Source organism: Oreochromis niloticus, linkage group LG18 (assembly GCF_001858045.2).
Source record: "Oreochromis niloticus isolate F11D_XX linkage group LG18, O_niloticus_UMD_NMBU, whole genome shotgun sequence".
NCBI classification, from domain to species: Eukaryota; Metazoa; Chordata; class Actinopteri; order Cichliformes; family Cichlidae; genus Oreochromis; species Oreochromis niloticus.
Window position 1 is genome coordinate 7008693 of NC_031982.2, and position 24354 is coordinate 7033046.

The 24354-nt window shown below is 41.2% G+C and overlaps 3 protein-coding genes across 4 annotated transcripts in view; 2 read left to right on the forward strand and 1 right to left on the reverse strand.

The window, feature by feature from the left end:
* The window catches only part of si:ch211-14a17.10 (golgin subfamily A member 4), a 27155-nt gene extending 23356 nt beyond the window's left edge, over positions 1 to 3799 (forward strand). For both annotated transcript variants that reach the window (XM_019347884.2, XM_019347885.2), the window contains exons 66-75: positions 78 to 167; positions 260 to 349; positions 436 to 525; positions 616 to 705; positions 797 to 868; positions 1001 to 1063; positions 2211 to 2273; positions 2366 to 2512; positions 2745 to 2792; positions 3064 to 3799. In XM_019347884.2, coding sequence (XP_019203429.1) covers positions 78 to 167; positions 260 to 349; positions 436 to 525; positions 616 to 705; positions 797 to 868; positions 1001 to 1063; positions 2211 to 2273; positions 2366 to 2512; positions 2745 to 2792; positions 3064 to 3620 — 1310 coding nt within the window. In that variant the 3' untranslated portion in view covers positions 3621 to 3799. The remainder of the gene's footprint in view (positions 1 to 77; positions 168 to 259; positions 350 to 435; positions 526 to 615; positions 706 to 796; positions 869 to 1000; positions 1064 to 2210; positions 2274 to 2365; positions 2513 to 2744; positions 2793 to 3063) is intronic.
* On the reverse strand, positions 3500 to 5207 carry lg18h14orf119 (linkage group 18 C14orf119 homolog). Its single transcript, XM_013265496.3, has 2 exons — positions 4545 to 5207; positions 3500 to 4460 (listed from the first exon to the last, which is right to left on the reverse strand). Exons 1-2 carry the CDS (start codon positions 4932 to 4934, stop codon positions 4287 to 4289), a joined length of 564 nt encoding a protein of 187 aa, XP_013120950.1. The 5' UTR covers positions 4935 to 5207; the 3' UTR covers positions 3500 to 4286.
* Positions 5208 to 5425: 218 nt separating this feature from the next.
* Positions 5426 to 24045, forward strand: acin1a (apoptotic chromatin condensation inducer 1a). Its single transcript, XM_013265494.3, has 18 exons — positions 5426 to 5604; positions 6998 to 7063; positions 7245 to 7356; positions 7447 to 7502; positions 7614 to 10430; positions 12742 to 12888; positions 13039 to 13124; positions 17486 to 17543; positions 20079 to 20118; positions 20414 to 20556; positions 20677 to 20820; positions 20957 to 21152; positions 21498 to 21643; positions 22022 to 22129; positions 22238 to 22345; positions 22450 to 22744; positions 22867 to 22967; positions 23085 to 24045. The coding sequence occupies exons 1-18, from the start codon at positions 5467 to 5469 to the stop codon at positions 23418 to 23420; spliced, it is 5097 nt and encodes a 1698-aa protein (XP_013120948.1). The 5' UTR covers positions 5426 to 5466; the 3' UTR covers positions 23421 to 24045.
* Positions 24046 to 24354: the final 309 nt, after the last annotated feature.

Sequence of the window (24354 nt, forward strand, 5' to 3'; positions counted from 1 at the left end):
ATTTTTCGGGGATTTCCTTACCTGGATGCACTGAGCATGCATGAAGATGGGTTTTTTTTGTTTTGTTTTTTTAATAGCATTTCAGATCTTGAATCAGCAAGATGAAATAGCAAGACTGAAGAAGCAACAGGAGAGGAAGAATGAGACACAAGAAGCACAAATTAAAGGTGGGATGCAGTGGGCTCTCCTCAAATGTGACCATAGTAATACTACAGATATTTCAAGGACGTAAAAACATCACTTTTGCCTGTTTTTGAAGATCTGGAAGATCAACTGAAGACCATCAGGAATGAGATACAATACAAGACAGACCTGCTGGGTAGAAAAGATATAAATATTGCTAATCTGTGTAAGTATTTTGCTCTGGTTCAGTCAGAAACAAGGAGTGAAATATCAAACAGCATCAGAGTACATAACGTTTGCGTTTTGTTTTAGCTGCTCAGATTATGGAGCTTCACGAGCAAATTACACCACTGGAAGATAACATAGCAGCCCTCAAAGAGGCTCATACTGAGAGCCTTGCAGGTACAGAACAAACTTTGAAATGTATATTGCATGAAGTAACCTGTATATTGAGCTAATGGTTGTGTTTATTAATCTCAAACTCCTTCTCAGACCTTCAAAGGAGACTAAAGTTGAAAGAGAGGCAGCTGGAAGACACTGAAAGTCAACTTGAGCATGCAGATGCAGAGAATTTTAAATATGGTATGAATATTGTTGAATTTGCTTTTTGGTGTCATGCTGTTGGTGTCCTTTTAGTACGATATAATATTCCAGTTGTTTGCATTTCCACTAGTGATGGAGATTGCTGATCTGAGGGCGAAACTGAAAAAGGCTGAAACGCAGACATCTGACAAAAAAATCAAAGGTTTGGGATTTTTGCAGTCACTTAACAATTTAGTGCATGTAGAGTCAGTCTCATAAAATTTTGAAGACCTGCAACACATTTCTGCTTGATCTTAAATCCTGTTTAAAAGTATTTTTTTACTTTCTTTGTCAGACATGGAGAAGAAACTAAAAACACAAGAAACAAAGAATACAAAACTTGAAGCTGCAAACAAAGGTTTGTATTTTATATTGCAGGTAGTCACAAAATTAATTTGATATTTTGTCACAAACATGTATCAGGGTTGGATTTAAAGATCTGTTTAACTCTTATAGTATAATGCATTCATTTAGCTAACACAAACTGAAAATCATGGGCAACAGCTAACCTGGCTTTCTCTATTGGTTATGCACTCAACTTTTTTCTAACTCGATGTTTGTCATGTATGGATTAGACAAATTGCTGCGCAGAAATAGAGCCAGGCAAGCCGTTTTCCCTTTTTTTGCAGTCTTTATGTTAAGCTAACTAGATAATGGCAGTCGCTTAGTACAATCAGTCATTGTAAAAGGAAAGTATTGAGTCTTTAAGTACAAGCACAGATAAACTGCAAAACATGATATATTACACCATCATTGTTTACCTAACAAAACCTTAACAAAAGGCAGAAGCACTGTATGGAAAAACAGATGCATTTATGAGTGACTCAGTGACTGCAAGGGTCCTGTGGCTGCAGTAAACAAAATAGGGGCTTTTATAGCTGGTGAATGAACGTTAACCTTGATAAACTCTACTACGCTCGGCAGTATAGAGTATAGTATCGGCTTATAGAGTCTCAGATGTAGGACTTTTCGCCCCAGTTTCTGTGAGTATAGCATTGTAAAGTTGCTGCAGTATCCTAGCCACTGTCTTGAATATTTTCCACTTTCATGATTTTCTCACTGTAGAATTATGGACTTCACGTTTTTTGGAAATGGCCTTTTAACCCTGCTACTTACCCTCCTAATTCCTATGGAAGCACTAAGGGTGTAGTTCATTTTCCACACACTGCTTCTTGTTTTTGTACTAATTTTTGTTTAAAAAATAATAAACTGCTTTTTGTGCATCTGAGGTTGTATTTACTTAATTTCTGTCTGGTATGGTAAGAACCAGATTTTCTTTATTATGTCTGGAAACATCAAACCTTGGAACTGACAGAGTGTACTTTCTTTGAAGCGTGTTGTGACTGCCTGTCTATGAAAAGCGCTTAATAAATAAACTTTACTTACTGACATCTTTTCCATCTAAAATTAAATGAGGACAAATAAATGCATTTCTCAAAACATCAAAAACTATCCAGATGTGACTCTCATTTAGCTGGTTCATGTCTAATCTCTCCCTCTGTCAGACCTAAAGCAGGAAGTCACGGAGCTGAAGATGTGCTGCTCTCAAATGCCAGAGGAGTGTGAAGGTGAGATCCCCAATGTGACCGCATTATTATTGTGTGGATATATTGTACAGATGCACTCCTTCAGGCTCTGAAGTATGTATTTCATCAAACAGACTTGCGGAGAGAGTTGCAGCAGAGCCATGATGATGGAGACCGCCTGCAACAGGAGCTGCGTCAGAAGGATGCCAAGCTCAACCAGTTGGAGCAGGAGTTACAAAGACAGAACAGGGAGAATAACAGACTGCAGAATAATATTGACAGTATGTTCAAGCCACAGAATGAACAGATTCAGTATAATATGGGAGAGTAGGTAGTAGTGAATGTGAGGATTCTTAATTGGATAATTTAATCTTCTTGCTAGTCCTGCAAGCTGAGAAAAACAAACCTCAGGAAACTGTAGAAGAGCTTATAGTTTACTCTTCGTATGTTGCTGGGCTAAACTGCTATGACACAATCCTCTGACAGACATGCTCTTCTTACTCTTGCCCTCAGGGCTTCAAAAGGAACTAGGTGATATAGAAGAAAAGACCATCCATACCTGTGAGTCACACACGAAAGTTTGTTGCATTTCTTTGTTTCTTTTTCTATTTCTTTGCACTTTTGTTTAAAGCTAATACAGCTGCACAGATGCCATGACATAAATACACGACTACTCACGCTGCATACTGTATTCAACAGCCTGTTGTATGAAAACGTCTATATAACTTTCAAGCACACCCTTACATTTTCCACATTAAGGCTAAATTATGCCATCTGTGTTATCAGGGTTGTTTTACTGCAAGCTGATTTCAGATGCTGTTTCTTTTAACAGCAAAGACGACCTTCGATCCAGACACAGCGCACCCAAGAATAGTTTTATCTGATGATGAAACCGAGATGTCCACTACAGAGTTTATGCAAGACGTCCCCGACAATCCAAGACGGTTTGATGTGATTCTGGGGGCCCTAGGTGCCACCGGCTTCTCATCTGGCAAGCATTACTGGGAGGTGTCAGTAGCTGGGAAGACCTGTTACCACCTTGGGATGACCAGTGAATCTTCTCAAAGAAAGGGATCAATACGCTTCAGTCCAACAAATGGTTACTGGACTATAGTCCTGAACAAACAGGGTCAGTACGGAGCTATAGAGCACAGGAGGACGGTTCCCATTCCTGCTGAGGTACATCCCGTTACCCTGGGTATCCTGCTAGATTACAAAAAGGGAACCATCTCGTTTTATGATTCAGGGGCCAGAACTCATATGTACTCTTTTGTAGGTCAGCGCTTCACAGGAAAAATTTATCCATTTGTCAATTTCTGTGTAGAAGATGGCAGTGCTCCAAATCCAATAGTTTTAATTACTCCTGGAGCAACTGACTGGATAAAATAAGGGTCACGAGAAGTTTTGTCCGCACCCATGTCAAAATGTGTGACATTGAGCATATGAGTAATAAAATAATAACTGAAGAATAAGTCGCACATATTTCTGCTATTGTTGCTATTAAATGCTTCAGACAGTAAAACAAATATACCATGCTTGCAACATTCTCTCCCTGTCTTTAAAGCCAACCTTAAGTCTGCCTATTCTCTTTGATTTGAATCATGCTTTTATCGGTAACTCCATGGTTTTTACCAGCTGTTATTTTTATCAATACTGTGATTTTGATATTTGATTCTATGTAAGGCGTCCCTGAGTGTCTCGACAGGTGCCTATAAATAAAATTAATTACTAAAATATTTTGTTTATTCTCGTTATTAAAAAAAAGTCTCTTGTCCATGTTATTCCCGATGTGTTAATTGCCTCACAGAAGAGCTAAGCCTGTTTAGATGTTAACCAACAGCTAGATGTTAAACCTGTTTATTTACAAATCAATGAAACTTTTATAAAACAAAAAACCCGGCGGAGCAGGCATGCAGAACTCTACTTACAAAACGTATACGAACACTACTATGTACAAGAAGGCTCTATTTTCTACAAAGAGACTCAGAGAATGTGTTTTCTACACCACACATCACCTCTTTATTACTCGCTTTTCTATCACAATGCAAACATTGCTCAGTCTCTTCCTGCTGTACCCGCTACACTCCTGTAAAAGTGGGTAACAAAATCCGGGTCCCGCTCTTCCAGCATGTGTAGAAAATGATTCCTCTCCTCTTCTCCCCAAGACTCAAACCACTGCGTCCACAGGCGGAGCTGGCATTCAAAGATGTTTGGAAGTTTGTCTTTAACCTACACAGAGGAAGAAGGCGCCAGTTATTTACTAGAAATGGCACTCCTCTCCAGACCATGTGTTTGTAAGTTTGCATAAAGTACCTGGAGAGTGCTGAGTGAGTCTAGGAGGGTGCACACTTTCCCCGGCACAGCTTTCCCCAGAAGGTCCTGGAGAAACCGCTCCCTCTGAACGGCAGTCCAGCTCTGGAACCAGCTCAGGACACACCGCTGCTCCTGGAAGGTTACGTAGGAGATGGGTTCGGGCTCTCTAACTTGACCTGCACTCGGAGAAGCGCAGGACAGCTTCTCAAGGCTGGGAGGGCTGACTACACCTTGAGGAGCTGGGGGAAATTCACCCAAGCTGGGAGAAGGGAAACCCGCAGGGGACGTGAACACTGGGTTGGGAGAACTACACAGGATGCCTGCAATTCCTTGATTATCAGTGGGCTGGTGTTGACTTGAGCTTTGACTGACATAATTAAACCACGACATCTTAAACAGCTCAATAATCCATTTAGCTTAGCTTGACGTTTTGTTTAAGGCGCACAAACGGGCGGGCTCTGACTTTAAAGTCGCTATTGCTAGCTAAAAACTACTTTTAACATATAAAGTTGTGACTCCCCATTATTTTAAAACGTATATCAACTCACTACCGACATGTTCGAGGTGCTGAGGAGCGAACGACAGTCACGTAAATCCAAAGAGCTGCTAACAGGAAGCGGGGTGCAGTTAACTAGTTGTGCTGTGTAGGAAGTCAGGTTTGCGCAGATGTTGCGCAAGATGTGGCGCATACAAAATCTAAATATTAATACGATAATTTTTAACGACGCCATTTCAACTAATACATTTGGCGCATATATAGCAGTTATGAAAGTAATTTTGGTTTGGTCTGGGATTTAAAATGTTTATAAACGTTTTATTTTATTTGATATTTGATTTCGGGGGGGAAGTCGTCGGCGATGACGTCACGTCGATGAAGGCGTTGATCGTCGCTCTCGCTGGGAACTGACAAGAGGAACGGAAAATGGCGGACCTTGAAGACGTTACGCTGGACGGGAGACCGCTCCAGTCCCTTCGAGTAGCGGACTTAAAGGCTGCTCTCGAGGAGAGGGGGCTGTCGAAGAGCGGCCAGAAGAATACTCTCATCAAAAGACTCAAAGGGGTGAGTTTTACTGCGATATATGGGCCCACGGTCGCTGCAAGCTAACGTTAACGAAGAGACGGGCTGATGCTCTCTCGAGGGCCGACAACTGAGTATCGTTACTGCCGAGCGTAGTACAGTTATCGAGGTTAAAGCTCATTCACCAGCTGCAAAGGTCTCTATTTTGTCAGCGCGGTGGTTATGCGGTGTTGTGGCCCTGTAGAAATGTTCCAGCTACAGAAAGACCTGCACTTCACTCAACTTATCGGCTAATCCTAAACTGTGTCTCGGGTTGATGTTGTCCTGTTAGCTCGTTAGCTCTCCTGGCTAACGCTATGAGTTGATCAGTGGCCTTAGCGACTCGCTTGCTGCTGTGTATGTTGCTTTTAACGATGTGTACACTGCTCTTGTGAGTTTGTCCAGCAGATTAACATTTCACCACTTAGAGTTATTGAGAATATCGACAACTTTTAGCGGCTAACCCGCAGTTTTTAATTAACGTTCTTGCAGTTTTTTTGTTGGTAAACGCATTGGCTAGTTTTAGGAGTAGTTTCCCTCAAAATCTGCAGCAGGCCCGCGAGCTGCCGTAGGTCTTGAGCTTGTTTGTTTACATTGCGACAGATCGTCAAACCTTATTAAGAGAACTAGGGCGTTCTTTTCTTTTTGTTACTGGGTAGTCCCGATAGCATTTATTCACTGAGCTGCGCCATCAACGCTTTACTGTGTGTTTGCATTGGGTTTATATAACCTTTATTACACCAGACAGTGGCTCTTTTCTCACAAACCCCAGAATATGTTCACTATTTTAGTAGCAGTTACCAGCTGACGTACTTGCAAAGCTCATATAATAACAGTAATTAACAGTTTCGTCCTACCAGCATCTGATAATGACAGTGACATTATAATGGACATAATAGTAATGTAAAAGATAAACTATGTCTACGTGCAATAGTAATAGATCTTGAATAAAGTAGTAGTAATAGTACATAGATTTATACACGGTGTTTAACTGGTGATCAGTGAAATTTAAGATAAGTTGATCACTGTCTGGTTGGTGTTTGACCGCAGCTTTAGAGTAATCTTGTCAATTATTGTTTGACAGACTCTCATGTTCCTTTACCATCTTACATGGGAACATTGTTGCATATCATCCTCCTTCGTTTGTCGACAAGTTTTGTAGTTTCTCACAACCGTAGGCTTTCTAAAAAAGTATCAAAGACAAAATTCTCCAAGTCTAACATTATATAAAAGAGGAGCAGTGATGCTTAAGGATATTTGTTACATTTAGTACACAGAGACTCATTCTATTTTGTCATGGGCGGAAATGTCAGCGGATGTGATAAAACATACTGAATACAGTGCAGTTACAAGGTTGGCCATTATTGCTTAAAAACATCTCTCATCTCACTAACAGGCTCTCATGCTGGAGAACTTGCAGAGGACCTCCACAGCTCATATTGGACTACAGCCAAACTCTCAGGTGTGAATCTCAAAGATAGTTTTAGTTTCATATAAAAGGCTGAAGTGTCTTGATAAGTGATGGGCTTTTATGTATATATGGCAAAACGTGCATTTACACAATCTCATAAATGTCTGCAAAAAGTATGCGTTATTAGCCTTGAGATCTTGCATTGTATTTCAAATTTTCTCTGTGTGTTTAGATTGGCGAGGAAATGAGCCAGAACAGCTTTATAAAGCAGTATCTGGCTAAGCAACAGGAGCTACTGAGGCAGCGTCTGGAGAGAGAGGCTCGCGAAGCGTATGATACAAATGGCAAGTGGTGTTGAATAAAATACTGTACATATTATAGATGGTTATTGTAAAGTCTTGTGATTTTTATGTTTATTTGTCTTTTGTGAACAGAGCAAGAGGAGCATGCAGAAGTCAACAATAGTACATCGTGTCCTCCTCCAGCCGAGGTTAGACTGTAGTTTCTGTTCTGAAGTGTTACGTGTAAAAGTAACTTTCTAATTAAAACTGTGTGAGGGGGAAAAATAAATAAATCTGTGCTCCCTTTCTGTTCTTGTCAGGATGTCACACCAGCATTAGCTGAGCAGCACAAGCCAGCTGGCACCTCTGGTGAAGAGGGATTGTTTGGTGCGGTAAATGAGGGCCAAGCAAACAGAAACCAGGAGGCTGACATGTCCAGTCCACCTGCTTCTGGCTCTGTGCCCATGCGCGTTCCTGCCGCTGAGCAAAGGCCAGAGAGAGGCTCTGCATCCAGTGAAGTCCCAGGTGACAGCGACGATGACGACAGCGAGGATGGTGACAAGGACGGTGACGATGACGACTGGGACAGCAGTGCTCGAAGGAGAAACTTCAGAGAGCCAGCCAGGGGACCCACAACAAGGGAGAGGTCTGCAGCGTCCCGTCAACCACAGCAGCAACACATCCCTTCTCTTTTGTCACCTCAACTCCGCCAGCCAACACCGCCTCCCTCCCCTCCACCAGAATTATCATTCCCTTTGCCTGACACCCCTAAACAGAGCCCACCTAGTCCAGATGTTCCCCCAGCCAGGCGTTCCCCCAGTTCTTCCAGCTCTGGTTCCTCCAGCAGTGGTAGCCGCAGTAGCAGCCCTGAGCCACAGAGAAGTGGACATGCTGAACGCAGGCCTGGCCCGCTAACCCTTCTGGCACGTAAAATGGAGTCAGAAGGTGCTTTCTCCGGAGCAGGATGGCATGGCACTGATGGCGAAGGTGATAGGCAGGACAGCAATTCATCCTCAGCTACATCATTTCCTGGCAGAGGACCACCAGAGAGCCTGGTATCTGCCACCACTCACACCTCTAACACTGCAGAGCATGTACCATTTCCAATAATGCCGGGCACCAATCAGGGTGTTACAGGAGCACATTCGGCCCATATTCACGTACCTGTGAGTACGCTTGAGCCCACTGTGCCTGACGAGAGGGTCAGAGAGATGGAGTCTGACCTAGAAAGACAAGAGAAGCTGAGAAAACGTCGCCCAGAACGTGCCGCGGTGGAAGAGCGAGAGAAAGCCCTAGCACTGGAGCGAAAAAGAGAGCAAGCTTTGGAGAGAGAGAGGTTTGAGCAACAGCAGGCCTTAGAAAAGGAAGAGAAGGCTTTGCAGAAGGAGAAGGAACTTGCTTTAGAAAAAGAGAAACAGGAGAGGGAGCAAGCTTTGGCTAAAGAGAGGGAAGAGCAAATGAGGGCCTTAGAGCTTGAAAGGCAGGCTGAGCTTCAAAGACTTAAACTTCTGGAGCAAGAACTGCAGAGAGAAAGGGAGGAAAGGGAAAAGCGCGAGAGAGAAGAAATGGAGAGAGCAGCTTTGGAGCGTGAGCGAGAAAGGTTAGAAAGAGAAAGAGCTCTGGAGGCTGAGAGACAGGAAAGGGAGAGGATTGAGAGAGAAGAGGCTCTGGAACGGGAAAGGTTAGAGAAGGAAAAGGCTTTGGAGCAGGAGAGGATAGAACGTGAAAAAGCCTTAGAGCAAGAGAGAATTGAGAGGGAAAAAGCCTTAGAGCAAGAGAGAATTGAGAGGGAAAAAGCCTTAGAGCAAGAGAGGATCGAGAGAGAAAAGGCTCTAGAGCTAGAAAGGTTGGAGAGGGAGAGGGCCTTGGAGTTGGAGAGACAAGAAAGAGAAAAAGCTTTAGAGCTAGAAAGGCTGGAGAGGGAGAAGGCCTTGGAGATGGAGAGAAGAGAAAGAGAAAAAGCTTTAGAGCTAGAAAGGTTGGAGAGAGAGAAGGCCTTGGAGTTAGAGCGAAGAGAAAAAGAACGACTTGAAAGAGAGAAAGCTTTAGAGCGAGAGAGGATAGAGAGGGAAAAGGCCTTGGAACGAGAGAGGGTGGAAAAAGAGAGGGCAGAGAGACGGGCGGCTCTTGAACAGGAGAGAATTGAGAGAGAGAGAGCCCTACAGCAAGAGGAACTAGAGAGGGCAAGAAAGGAGATGGAGAGGGCTCTGGAGCAAGAAAGGGAAAAAGCTCTTGAAAGTGAAAGGCTGGAGAATGAGAAAGCAGTGCAGAAAGAAAAGGAGGAGCAGGAGAGGAAGCTGGAGCAGGAGAAAGATAAAACTAGGGTGGCTGAAAAGAAGAGTGAGGGCCACCTTTCTCCATCCAAATGTGGCCTTGAGGCTGGTCTCACATCCCTGCCAACTCCTCACCCCCTCTCCACAGGACCTGCTATAAACTCGTCAGCAGAGGCAGGAGACCGGGAACAAATCCATGCTCCAGAACCCCAGAGTGAAGGCCAAGCAACAGAGTATAGTGCAGCCATTTCAACAACATCTCTTTCACCACACTCGTCATTTAAAAAATTCCGGTTCGTAAAGGACCCAGCACAACCCTCATCCACGTCTATGGTTATTAAGCGGCCCCGTACATTTTCTGATAGTCCACAGCCTCGCACCTCACCTGTCACTTCTCCCACCACTGTTGGGAAAGGACAGTCTGAAGGACATAGGCCCTCAGTTAAACAGGAAGATTCAGAGCTACGGACAAATCAGCAGGTTACTGCTGCACCACCGGGATCTGTGAAGATCCAATCTGAGGAGGACACTGCTGTTATTACTGAAATGGGTCCCAACGAAGAAAGAGCCACAAGGCTAGTGTTGGAGGATAAAGAACAGGCAGCTTCAGGAAAGACTGAACAGGCTGCCAAGGAGTCCATCAAAAAAGTAAAAGAAGCTGTTGAAAGCAAGGGTTTGGGAAGCTCAGTGGGTGAAGCGGAGCAGAGAGGAAGAGATTCAAAGAAGGAAAGGATACGAACAAGACAAAGATCATCATCCGATTCCTCTTCCTCAGAATCGGACTCTGGGTCCTCATCTTCTCAATCATCTGGTTCATCCTCGTCCTCTCAAGAGAAAAAGAACTCCACCTCCAGAGTTACAAAGGTAAGAATAAATGATCTCATTCTCTTTGGCATTAATGCGAAGTTGTATTAAATCTATATAAACCAAACTAAATTAGTTCCAAAATGAACATATTTGGCTAAAAATTGCTTCACCTTAATAATCAAGGTATAACATCCACCTATATTGTTGTTTCCAGCAGTTAGACATATTCTGAATTTACATAGAGCTTGAACAACGGCACCATACACATTTGTAGTCATTAATCATGATTTGGCAATGGTATAGATGCTTGACTATTTATTTGTGTCACACTTGTGACTATAAAGTTGTATAATATACCAGTTTATTGATCTTAAATCATATTGTTGCTCAGATTGCATTTCTCCACAGTCTGCTGAATTCTTTTTGCTAAAAAACAATTTTTACCATTTAAAAAGAAGGCTACTTTACTTTTAAGGGAATCTGTATTCATTGGGTGTAGTGGGCTCTCAGCAGAGTGGCATTAGTCTCTGATCAGGGCAGGTGTTTTCTGGCAGTATCTCTGAATATAAATGAGTGGGTACAATTTTTCAATTTTATTTTTTTTTTAATTTGTTAAAACTGTCTGCCTGTAGTTCCTTAGCTTAATACCTGTGGTGCTAAATGCAAAGTTGTGCTTGATGCATAAATAGCACAAGTCAGATGAAAACATTTGTATCCCTCTACTAATTTTATCAATGTTTAATCATCACGTGAGTTGCAAGGTAAATAAGAATAGAAGTTAACTCAAGACTCTGTTGTTGACTAGGCTAGTAACCAATTTTTATTTGGTGTAGTATTTTTTTTTTCCTTGTCAAACTTTGTTTTTGCAAAAAGAAAAAAGAGAACTTCCATTTGCATCAGTCACAGCCTTGCACCTATTTAGTAGTCTAGTTGTCTATTTGCTGGAGTAACATTTCACTGCATTAATGGTGATGTTTCAGGCAACATCACCATTAATGTGGATCAGTGTCTTAACAGTTAAATTACTAACTCAGTACAGTTAAGTACTGTACAGTTTGTTTAACCTGGAGAATGCTAACCACTCCATTGTGAATAGTAGCTTACTGCTTCTTCTCTAATAGTTTTCTATAGTTTGGAGCTGTGTTTTGGGTCATTGTCCTCAGGCAATTAGCTCCAATCAAAGGCAATGGCTCATACAAAACTGTATGAGCCAAATGGAGTGATGGCTGTCCTTGTTCTAAAACCATTTCACCCTGTGCAAATCTCTTATTTTACCACTGCCAGAGCACCCAAATTCATCCGTTTCATCCGTCATGTGTGACAGGTGGCATCAAACACCCCTTCAGGTTCTTTTACACATGTTCTGTTGTTTTTTTGTTTTTTTTTTACCCAGTCACGTCAAACTTGGTGAGGTGACTGGGTAAAAAAAAAAAAAAAAGGGGGGGGGGGGAGAGGTTCTGCGGGTGGCGCTTTTTAGAAGTGCTGCTGATTTTGTTTAACAAATGAGCGACTCAGATGCCCTGTTCTGTAGATCACTGGGGCTCCTCGTTTCTTTTCTTTTTTTTCCAGTTTGTGTCATGTGGTGGTCTTCTATAGATTGTGAAAATATCATAAACATCCTTTCATGAAGTCGACAGTTTTTTCCTGTGTTTTTAGGGGGGGGGGGGTAACAGCCTTTATCAAGAACAGAGTTTCAGAATCAAGTTATTTCCTTGGCTGTTTTGCTATATAGTCCTCAATTTTGCTAAGTCTGATCCAGCTTCTTTTTTTAAAAAAAAAGAAAAAGAAAAAAAAAGAAACAATAAATCAAAAAGATTTTAGTTGTGCACACATGAATGAAATATTTTTTTTTCCTAATAATTAATTAATACATTAAAAGGAGTAACAACCACTGAGGAAAGCAGGCGGAATGGTGTCCATCTCTTTATACTGCCACGTATTATTAAAGCTGTATATGTAACTGTGAGTACTTGCATGACTAGCCCTTAGCATAGTGGTTAGCATAAGTAGGTGCAGAGCTCCTTGGAAAAGGGCTTCCACAGAGATTTTGCTAAATCAAATATATAGAGAGCTATATCCTGTGACCGGTGCTGAATAAAGGAGCAGACAAAAGCAGCTAGCAATAAAGGTTGTCATTTATTGTTTCCATTGATTTTTAATGAATAGAATAAAAAGATTAATTGCCATTTACCATTTCTGAATAATCATATTATTATAAATCACATTATTTAAACTGAAAATGTTTATTTTTTTAAAACTTACCGTGCCTATTTTGTAAAAATAAATTCAAAGTAGACTTTATATATTTTCGCTCCAATGCAAAAAAAAATAAAATAAAATATTGAACTACTCTCTTTTTTTCTTCAAGGAGGAGACATCTAAAAGAGATTCCTCAACGCAGCACGTGGCGGCTCAGCATGAGGATTTAAAGAAATCCTCAAAAACCTCTCCCTGCAAAAGAGAGACGTCTGCAGAGAAGGCTAACACAACTCCAGATGGAGACAGTCACAACGTGGTAAGTTGCTTAGAATAAGTTCCCCAGAAGATTCAACTTGTCACAATATCTGTGTCAGAATGGGCAGGTCTTTGATAATAAAATGGATTTGCCATAAATGAACCACACTGTCTGTTCTTCATCTTATTCCCTGCCCTTTAAAATTCCCAGGCACAGTTTGCCGAAGCACCGACTGGAGAAGAAAAACATGGGAAGAGAACAGACAGTGAGGAAGAGGAGGAAAAGGACAAACAAAGGTCTGGTTTTCAGTCCCAGTTTTCTGAAACATATCTTATACTTTGTGTGTGTGTCAGATTTACTCACTGGGATCAGTGTATCTGTGCTGTTATTAACATGTAAGTATAGAGGCTGTTAACAATGCTCAGTAACTATTTGACCTCTGCTGCATCATGAATGGGGATTTGCCAGTTTGGCCCTGTTAGGGGGACGGTGGGCCAGTCTGTTCAAATTAGCTTTGTTGCTCTGTATCCCACACAACACACCAAACACTAATGCACTCGCTGCTAATTGAAGAGGTAACAGCAAAGGCTCAGTTGTTTAGGGGGTCTCTCTCCCTCCCCTCCCCCTCTTTATATTCAGTTTAAAACTAGTTTTCATTTCATCAGTCTCTTCAGCTCCATTCCACATGTGCCCGTGTGACAGTAGATGCACTTAGAGTAAAGAGCAGGGAAAGAAGAAGCTAGTGGGACAGTAAATGACAGCCGTAGGCGGCAGGCTGATGCTCACAGTAAGCTGAAATGAGACTAGTGCAGCTAATTAGGTGAATAACAAATATAAAATTTAAAATATGTATTTTGGTCCTGTAGCCATTTTATCATTTTATTTATAAATAAATATAGCAGTTGTATTTATTTTATGTATGATGTACTCTGTACCTGAAGTGATGGTATTATAATTCTCAGAAGTGGAAAAATTTGGACTGATAGTTCCTTAATTGTCAATACAGTCAAAATTGCTGCTCTTTAAAATCTAGCCATGACACGTCAGGATTGTATATAAATATTTCTTGAAACATGAATTTATTACATTGCTATGGAGAGGTTTTCCACTTTCTGAAAAAAACAAACAATGGATAACAGTGGCAAAGAAGTTTCATCTCCTATGATATATTATGTCATTTAAGGTTCTTAAATCTAAACTAGGGTCAAAACCAAAGTTGTGAATAGACTTGATCTTCAGCCCCTCAGGTGACACTGGAGTAAAATCAGACTTGAGTCTGTAGTGGAAATTGCTGCCTGATTTTGTATGTCAAAAGTGTCAAGTAACACGGTTTGTCCCAAAATCCACAAATACAAATGAAAAGCATCGTAGGAAAACAGTATGATAGATGAGCAACATTGGGTAGGAAACCTTTTTCACATTCCAGTGCTTGCTTTACCGTTTTGTTTTACCTTCTTCTTAAGGACCTTTTAAGGTATTTTGATATTTGAGCAACTCACTTTTATGTCTCTTCTTATTACAAAAAAATATATAAAAACAAAATGATAGAAACATGTTTTTGTCACATTTAAAAATAAAAAAAAAAATTGTTTAAAAAAATTAAAAATAAAAAAAAAATTGTAATAAAACACTGGATTAACTCCACATAGGCCAACACATTCACCACTCCAAACATACAAAACTACTAATAAAATTATTAGTAATAACCTGCCTTGTCTGAGGCTTTTGTTTGCTTTGCTCATGTAGAAAAACACAGGCATGTATGTTAATTTATCATGTTATTCATTGATCTTCATTATATCAATGTATCCAGTGCATCTGGAAAGTACTGACAGTGCTTCACCTAGATGGTTGGTCCTTGTTCCTAATTTTGTCAGAATACAGCCTTATTCCAACATGGATTAAATTCATTTTTCACACAATACCCCATAATGACAAGGTGAAAAAAGGTTGCTTGGAATTCTTGCAAATTTAATAATAACATTTTTTAACATGTACACAAGTATTCACAGCCTTTGCTCAGTATTTTTGTTTAAGCACGTTTGGCAGCAATTATAGCGTCAAGTTTTTTTTTAAAAGTAAGCTTGTCACACCTATTTTTGGGCAGTTTCTCTCATTCTTCTTTGCAGACCCTCCAAAGCTCCGTCAGATTAGATGGGCCATGTCGGTGCACAGCTGTTTTTCAGATCTCTCCAGAGATGTACAATCAGGTTCAAGTCTGGGTTTGGATGGGCCATTCAAGGACATTTAGAGCGGTCACAAAGCCACTCTGTGGTTATCTTGGCTGTGTGCTTAGGGTTGTTGTCCAGTTGAAAGATGAATGTGATGAATCTGAAGATTATTCAGATGTACAGAGTGCTCTGGAGCAGGTTATGAAGGATTACTTTGTGCATTGCTGCGTTCATCATTTCCTTGACCCTGACAAGGTCCCAGGTGCCAAAAAACATCCCCACAGCATGATGTTGCCACCACCATGCTTCACTGTAGGGATGGTAGTGGCCAGTTGATGAGTTGTGCTTAGTTTCCTCCACACACACGACGCTTGGCATTTGTTTCATCAGACCAGAGAATTTTGTCTCTCGTGGTCTGAGAGTCCTTTGGGTGCCTTTTGACAAACTCCAGGTGGGCCGTTATGTGCCTTTTACTGAGGAGTGGCTTCTGTCTAATTGCTGGAGTGGTGCTGAAATGGGTGTCCTTCTGGAAAGTTCTCCTCTCTCGACAGAGCAACACTGGAGCTCTGTCAGAGTGACCATCGGGTTCTTGGTCACCTTCCTGACTAAGACCCTTCTACCCTAATTGCTCAGATCGGCTGGGTGGCCAGCTCTAGGAAGAGACCTGGTGGTTCCAAACTTTTTCCATTTACAGATGAACCGTAATCACTTACTTATTAGTGTCAGTCTTTGATTAACTCTTATTTACAGATATGCATTTTTCTTTCTATTGCAGCATGCAGATAACTAAAGAATATTTTTAACTTAATAACAACATAATTGTAACTATAGTGTAATTACTGAATTAAGTAAGAAGTAAGTAATATGTTAATTCTAGTACCCTAGGCAGGTTATATAGTAAGTTTCATCAAGATCTATGATCAGTTTAAAAGACAGGCCTATGATCATCATAGTAAGATGTCAGGTTGTTTCTGGTGCTCCCACAAAATATATTGTAGGTTTACTGTGCTTAAACTGTCCTTTAGGAGCAAAGCTAGTGAAATGACCGAAAGCTTTTTTTTCTTCTTTTTTTAAATCTTATTATTTCATAAATATTTAAACTTAAAAAAACCCAACTCAATGGTAAGAGTGGAGTTATTATTTTGCACATCGCTATTTACATATTGTGGAAAAAGCGCGTGGAAAAAAAGCCAGTTCCGTGGACATTGTTTTATGTAATGACATGTTGATGTGTTCACTTTAACGCTTCCATGATGTCATTATAATGAAGACCTGATAAAAACGGTGTAAGAAAAAAGGCTGGGCACTGAATTTCCCATCAGGCGATTGATGAGACTACCTTAAATCCGGCGTGCTAGAAAAGATGTGGGTCCTTTTTCTTTTTTTTAATACAAGATCTTTTTTCTTTATTCGATGCAACATGGCTGTGCTCAGTCGGCGGGTTTAGCAGCCTATGCCGGCCTCTGGCTCTCCACACCGCGGCTCAGCTAGACAGTAGGCGACACTTTGTCCGCTGCAGGTTTCGGTTGACAGCCGCTGCGGTCATGGACGTATTCACAGAGGAGTAGTGTTCGGAGAGAGGAAGACAGGAGGGAGGGAAGAGAAGCGGTTCGTTGCGACGCAGTCGTTTTAACGGCAGTCGCAGTCTGTGTGCTGCGTGTGGAGCGAGCACGGCGTGGTCTCCGTGGTGTGAAGTTCTCCAAGTTGATTTCAGTCGCAATGAGTGGACTTGTTCGCGTGTGCTTTCACGAGGATGGTGTGACGACGTGAGGCGCACGTTCATTCGTCAGGTACCGTGTAGCTGTAGTGCGTGTCGGATCTGGACGGGCGCAGCTTGGCTAAATAAGGAGTGTGGTAACTCTGCGTTTAATTTCTGTTTTATTTTTCTCGCCTCGGCTCAGCTCTTTAACCCTACTGAGGGGGGACGATAGCAGCGCATTTGATGTGGTCCCCAACGTGTGATGCGGTGAAGGCGCAGTAATTTTAGCATCTGCTGGTTGCTGTTTGTGCATTACATTGGAGTGGGTCCCATTGCTGAGATTTTAACGCGTTTTTATGCTGTGTTGTGGTTCTTTGACACGTGTTTGAGAAAACGTGAATTTTGGAATTATGATTGCAGTGTAATGACATTTAAAGAACTAAAGTATTAATTTTGCATACACTGCCCAGCTAATGGCAGTATTTACAAAGGCATATCCATATTAATTTAGTTTTAATTTAGGAATCAATTAAGTTTTCTGATTTTAATCCTTATTTTCACACAGCTTATTTTTTCCTATTGCTAGGAGAATTTTTAATACTTTAGATTTGACATGTTTTTTTTGTTAAACATTTACATAGTGTTTTTATTGCTTGTGTTAAGCTATTAATTTAATGTTTATAATATTTTTAATGTCTTATGAGTGAGTTTTCTTTCTTCATACTGATGATCTTTTCTCTCTTTTACCTCTTTTCTTTGATGTGTATTTATTTTTAACAATATGCAGGCAGATGAAGGAGAGTACCATGGCAGATCCAGAGAAATTTCAAGAAACCAGTGAGGAGGTAAGGCACCTGGAGAATCCCAAATCATTTTGGTTCTGAAGGCTTTCATTAACTAAGTACTTTGCAGGGGAGATGCAGTTTTTTAGGGATGTTCCTGGTGACTAATTTACTAGTTGTTTAAACAAGAGAGAAAACTGAGCTATTCATCTACTTTAAAAGACAGAAAACTCTGACTATATTAAAAATTGGACACAAATTAATGGACAAATTTTAACATTGGCCCAAAAAGTATTGCATGTGTGCTTTTGGAACTATATGAACTATAGTATGAATTGTATGAATTGTAACAATATTTCCTGCACCACAGTGCAGTGTGATTACTCGTGGGTTTAGTTGCACAATGATATTCCAGTTTATTCTAACACAAACGATATTTATTTATTTTTAAACAGTGCTGAAGAACAACGATGGTTCGCTGTCTCAGCTGTCATCTGTTTACTTTCCCCCCTCGCTCGTTACTTTCCTCCACAGAGATAGGGAGAGAGGCGGAGGCATAGCTGTGTGTCAGCGCTGCAGGCAACATGAGTGGCCAGCAGCATCTTTGAAATGGCATCTGCTGTTGTACAATAATAACATAATAATAAATTTAACTGACAAGTGGTTCTAGCGCCAGCTAGCAAAGGCAGCAGTGTTTAAACGTCTAGTCAACTAGTCACAGGCATCCATAATAGTTAGATTTTTCTTTTAGTGCACTTTTTGAATTATTCCTAGTTTTTAAACATGTTACATTTTACTGTAAGTATTTAAATTTTTGTTTTGTTTTTGTTTTGTTTTTAAACAACAAAAAAGGGTCATTAGAAGGTTTAATGGGCCATTTTCAAACTTGGTAGTATGTTAACCTTGGGTACTGTCATAGGAACAAACAGCGAGGGTGTTTTCTCACTGTGGCTGATGTTTAAACCCCAAATGATTCCTTTGTTATAAAGGTGCTCATGCTTCTTCCATTGCCCCTATTGGTACCTGCATACTACCTCTGGCACTACTGCTACTGCTGCACCTGTTCCACTGTCCCCAAGAATCCAGAGTTGACCACAGATAAGCCCCCAAGTCTGCACTACAGAGGGACACCCCTGGCAACAAAGTCTGCCTCATTTTCACCGATATGGCTGACAGAAACTATTAATTGGACCAGAAGTTTTAAAAAAGGGGGTTGGCTAGTCAATGTTGCCCACGTCTTGCAGCCTGATTTTTACTAATCTAGCCCCACACCCTTAAAGTCTACATCGAGAGCATGAGGAAAGAAGCTTGCTCACTTAAGCCAAGTTCAAGGCTGTTGTGAACAAGTTTGAAGAAGTTTTTTTTTATTATTATTATTGTCAAAGACATTTTTTATCTCATAACGATCAAAGAAAGTGGGCATTGTGGATTATGACCTGGAGAATGGTATGAAGGACATTTGGATTTTTTGTGAATCTGTTGGAAGAGAGATCTGCTGCTTGGACACTTAGATTTTTTTCAGATAGCTTAAGGCAAATATCTGGACTGTAAGAGGCTGGGAATGTTTTCTCCTGAAGAAGGACTTGCCATTTGGGTCCCTTTTAAACAGCTTTCGCCAGAGTTTTGCTACTTTGTGACTGCTTCTTAAATACAGCTGAACTTTTAAGTCAAAATTATGGAGTTGTTGCACAGTGACTGTTGACAGCATTCATTATCTGGTCTCAATTTAAGTGGACTGATCACTCTCTTCTGCCGGTATAAAAGTCTGCCACATCTTTAAAAGGACTAACATCTGAAGATGACTGCTCTGGCCAAGAACATTTCAAAGCCCAAACCCAAATGAACTATTCAGCCCAACCTACCAGCCAGCAAGATTTCAGATTTTCATCCGGCCACCATTGATTGGACCCTTGTTGCCTAAATACAGTACATGCAGTCGTGATTGGGCCATATCCAAAACAGTAAGGATCAGGTGTCAGGGAATAAGTAGATGTTTACTCAGTGCTGTATTTCATAGTTTATTTTGAATGTGTTTAATATTAATTCATATTCTTTTTAATCACTGGTGGAGAATGAGCTTTGGATTTTTAATTGTGCCTCCTGCAGTTTAACAAAAATATCTCTAAACCCCTATTTGGTGATCTTGTGTCTTAGTTTACTAATAGCTGACTAAAGTAGTTAAATATTAGTTTTGTTGAACTAGTTGGAGTTTGTCTACAAACGTTTAAAAAATACAACATTTTAGTGCTTCAATTAAAACATTACAGTTTCCACTAGGTCCTTGTTTTTTTTTGTTGTTTTTTTTTTTAGAAAACCAGCTAAAGAAGTTCAGTCTTTAAAAGTAAGCAGTGTTTTCAAAAATCTAGAGGTCTAGAGCATAAAAAGTTAGAACACATCATAAACTTTATTACAAACGCAACATAGCTTGCCATCAATAGACAACGGGGTTTAAGGCGAGGTGTTGTTCTCAGTTTCTCTTTATCCGCTTCTTGTTTTTATTCCACATTTTCTCCAACTTGACCATTTGTCTCATTCCATGGTGTCGGCATCTCACCTCTCCCATGTATGTCGGGTTGTTTCTATCTTCTTGTGTTTCAGAAATCAAAGGCCTTTTCAGCTCGTAAGATCTCTCTTAGCAGTGAGTACAACCTTTCACCTCGCTCCATTCTTTACCAACATTTGATCATTCATGTTGATATTGTGGCTTTTTCTCCTCATATTAGTTTTAATCTATTTTACAAATATTTTTGATGTGGGAGGTGCAGCATTGATACGCTAAGGTTTGAGAACACAGCAGCGTTAAAAAATTCTTAAATTATGTTATTCAACAGAATATATAATTCAGTAATCATTCAAAAGACCATTGTCTGTATATATTCCGGTTGATGCGTTGCATAAACGTTAAGCATTGTATTGATTCCATTACTTCCCAGGCAGTAAATCATCCCCAGGCACCAGCAGTGCAGAGGGTGAACAGGAGTCTGGGACAGTGGCTGGTCGCAAGAGGAGGTGGGGCTCCAGCACAGCTGTCACTGCCAAGAAACCTTCCATCAGCATCACCACTGACTCACTCAAGGTATTTGCAGCATAGCATAATTTGTTTTACATTGTAGTTAGCAGTAATTCTCACAGATGCATTGTAAACACTGTCTCGTAGAAAGCTTAACCATCTTGTTTCCTCACGCTTTGCCTGTAGTCTCTGATCCCAGACATCAGGCCATGTCTAGGACAGGAGGCAGTAGTTGACTTGCATCCAGAGGAAGCTGTCCTCTCTGGGGCTGATGATGAAGACAGGGAGCGTTCTGATCAGGACCTTCAGATTAGACGCACAGTTACACAGGTCACTGTTGTTAGTGTTTAACTACTGATTAACCTGACGCTACTATTTTCACTTTCATTAAGTTAAAGTGCTCTTTAAGATTGTTTGAGGTTATCTCTCAGTTGATGATTGCTTGGTGTGATATCTTGTATTTAAGGTGGTGCATTCAGAAAGCCAGGAGAATGGGCAAAGAGAAGCAAAGAGGAGCAGGCAAGAGGAGGTGGAGGAAGATGATCTACAGGTAGACCAAGAAAGGACAAAGGCTCATGAAGAGCAGATGGATACCTCTATTCCTGTAGCTGTTGAAACTCATTCACCAACACATACCAGCCATGATGTAGAAATCAACACTGGTAAGATATCCACCGTAAGATGGCTTCTCTGCAGAAATAAATTCATCAGAATGATTTCCTGAAATCAAATTTTCATATTGCCTTATGTTTCAGAAAGCCAAATGGGTGCATAACAGAAAGGCTGACAGAAAGAGTTGAATGATTCTTTATAAGGATGCAAACAACTCTTTTCAGTCGGTGCTGATTTCTGGCATGCCATCTTGGGTGTAGCAATTCAAATAGTTTAATTATGTGACACTCAAACATACAGACCTCTTGCCTCGGTAAAGGAAAATATGTTCTATTGTAAGAACTACGAAGACAGTGATGTAATGGAGATACTTTGCTCACTGTTTTTCATTCTAGTGACCCCCAGCGACACCCTCATCCGTCGCTCCATCAGCCAGCAGAAAACGGGTGTTTCCATCACAATTGATGACCCTGTTCGCACGGCCAAGCAGCCCTCGCCACCTCGCGGAAAAGTCTCCACTATTGTTCACATCTGCAACCTGGTGAGAGAATAGGACCCATGAATAGACCCATGTTGGGCTCAAATTTCTAAAATATGAGCTATAGGACATGGATTTTTTTTCTTCTTTCATTTGGGGTTGATTTTTAGATTTATTTTTTGGGGGTGTAAAACTTAGACTATATATTTTCTTCTACTGTCATGGACCCAGTTAATTTATAATAAATCAAATCAACTGAGTCATTTCCTCAAAAAAATAATTGTATGGAAAGGTTTCAGTTTTTCCTCTTGTAATCTTGCTGTCTTCTTATTGCATTTGTTTTTATTTAATTGTTTCACCATGTTTATCTTGTTTGCAGCGTGTATATTGTTAATAGTCGCACTTTATTCATGTTGTAATGGAGTCTGTGACACTGTTCAGGTGAGGCCATTCACTCTGGGACAGCTTAAGGAACTGCTCAGCAGAACTGGCACTCTGGTGGAGGAGGGCTTCTGGATTGACAAAATCAAGTCCCACTGCTATGTCACTGTAAGTTATTAAAAGCATTGAGTTATATATCTGCAGCTCAGACTGCTTTTAGACATTGAAAGTATTTTCTCTCTCTCACGGGTCCCCCACTTTACTTTCTGCATCTAGTATTCAAGTGTGGAGGAGGCAGTCGCCACACGAGCAGCTCTTCATGGCGTGAAATGGCCACAGAGCAACCCAAAAGTTCTCAGTGTTGACTTCTGCCAGCAGGATGAAGTAAGAATAATTTTTTTGAGTTCCCCCCCCCCCCCCCCCCCCCCCCCCTCAATAAGTGTTAAATGTTTGGCTATCTATAATCTGAACATGTCTCTGCCCTGTAGTTGGACTTCCACAAAGGTTTGGGTGCAGCTGACAAACCTGGAGCAGAGGAACAGGGTCCTGGCTCCGGCCGTGGTCGAACATCGGGCCTGCCCTCTCTCCTTCCTGAGCGAGATCAGTGGGCTGAACGGGAACGCGAAATGGAACGCAGGGAGCGAGCTCGAGCAGAGCGGGAGTGGGATCGTGACAAGGTCAGAGAGTTTGGAAAACACGGAGAAGAGAAGGAGGGAGGTCCTCGAAGGTCGCGATCAAGAGAGAGGCGACGCAAGGAGAGGGGAAAGAGCAAGGAGAAGAAAGGTAAGACATGGATTTAGACTCGGTGTATCGGGTCCACTGCCAGAGGCCTGTTCTTAGCGCTGCGCTCTTCTTCTGGATAATAAAATACACTCTTGTCTAATGTTGTGTGTATTCTCTGTCAGAGAAAATGGCCGAGGATCCCCCTGCTAAGCTGCTTGATGACTTGTTCCGCAAGACTAAAGCTGCTCCTTGCATATACTGGCTTCCACTTACAGATGAACAGGTGACGAACAAACCACTTCATACCTTTTGGGGGGTTTTTTTTTCAGGCTTAATGCATAAATCTTATTCTTTGTCTGACAGAAAGTTTTAAAGTCTTTTTTTCACATTTTCATTGTAGTTTGCCCAGCGGGAAGCTGCCAGAGCAGAACGGGCAAAAGAACGTGAGAAACGGCGGAAGGAGCAAGAAGAGGAGGAGAAAAAAAGGGAAGAGGAGCGCAAGGAGAGGGTGAAAGCTGGAGGAGGCACAACAGAACGCAGTGAGGGTGAGAAAGACAAGGACCGAGACAGAGAGAGAGACAGAGGTCGAGATAGGGAGAGGGAGAGAGAGAGGGAGAGGGAGAGAGAGAGGGAGAACGACAAACGCAGGGATGGCTACCGTAGGCCGGGAGGCAGCGGGGCGGGCGGAGGCCGACGCTCACGCAGCCGCAGCGAACCACGAGAAAGGCGGCGCTAATGGCCAATCAACTGATGGAACTGTCCTAGAGACCGCCCTCCTCCATTTGCCTTTCACTACATGTACTTTGTTACAACTAAGACCCAACAGAGGACCAACCGATGTCGCTACCATCTCTCAAATTGTCATCTTCTTTTTTTATTTTAAAGCACATTTACACCAACACACATTTATGCTTTAAGGGGACCATAATTTTTTTTTTTGCGGTGTTGTTTCTCAGAGCGCTGTCCGTGGCGTTACTGTCAAGGTTTGATATTTTTCTTTCTACATTTGCCTCTTTTTCTTCAGTTTTTGTCTTGACAGCATTGCTGTTTGACTCACTGGGTAATTTTGATTATTTAGCCCAACGTGCCCCATTTGCCCCATAGTGTGGGTGCCAATTATGATTTGCAGTCACTTGTTGTCGCCTCTGTGTTTAACAATTTGGATGAGGAATCCTTTTGTTGCTGCATGTAGTACAAGGCTCCTCCTTCCAGTCCTGCCTAAAGAGAAGACTCGGTCCTCTGCAGAGAGGACTGCATAAATCAGACAATACGGAAATAGGTGTGTTTGGCTTTTTGTACAGACTTAAGATTACTTCAAATCAAGTCTTTAAATGAGGCAGCTCTGGGGTATTTTTAAACAAGCGTGGAATAACTACTAAGGCAATGCAGTGTTCCTCTGTCTCTGTTAAGAGATGAGTTTATTCTCTGTGGGAGAGAATCTGTCTGTCACAGCTGACACAAATTATGTTTATGTCCTTATTGATTCTCCTCTTCTCCCTTTCCTCCTCTTCCTCCAGTACTCTGACCCTGTAGAGTCAGTACAGGCCTGAGAGGGGAGGTTGCATTATGAGTTTTCTCACCAATGGTTTAATATTGGTTATTTTTTTTGTCTTTATTTTATCATTTTAGTACAAAGATTTGTTTTTGTTTTTTCGTTTTGTTTTTTAATT

Excerpts from the sequence above, each read along its gene's own strand:
- lg18h14orf119 (XM_013265496.3), bottom strand. The coding sequence starts at position 4,934 with ATGTCGTGGTTTAATTATGTCAGTCAAAGCTCAAGTCAACACCAGCCC. Across the intron at positions 4,461-4,544 it reads ACTCACTCAGCACTCTCCAG|GTTAAAGACAAACTTCCAAA; the intron begins GTACTTTATGCA and ends TCCTCTGTGTAG.
- acin1a (XM_013265494.3), top strand. The coding sequence starts at position 5,467 with ATGGCGGACCTTGAAGACGTTACGCTGGACGGGAGACCGCTCCAGTCC. Across the intron at positions 7,357-7,446 it reads CGAAGCGTATGATACAAATG|AGCAAGAGGAGCATGCAGAA; the intron begins GCAAGTGGTGTT and ends TTTTGTGAACAG. Across the intron at positions 21,644-22,021 it reads TTGTTCACATCTGCAACCTG|GTGAGGCCATTCACTCTGGG; the intron begins GTGAGAGAATAG and ends GACACTGTTCAG.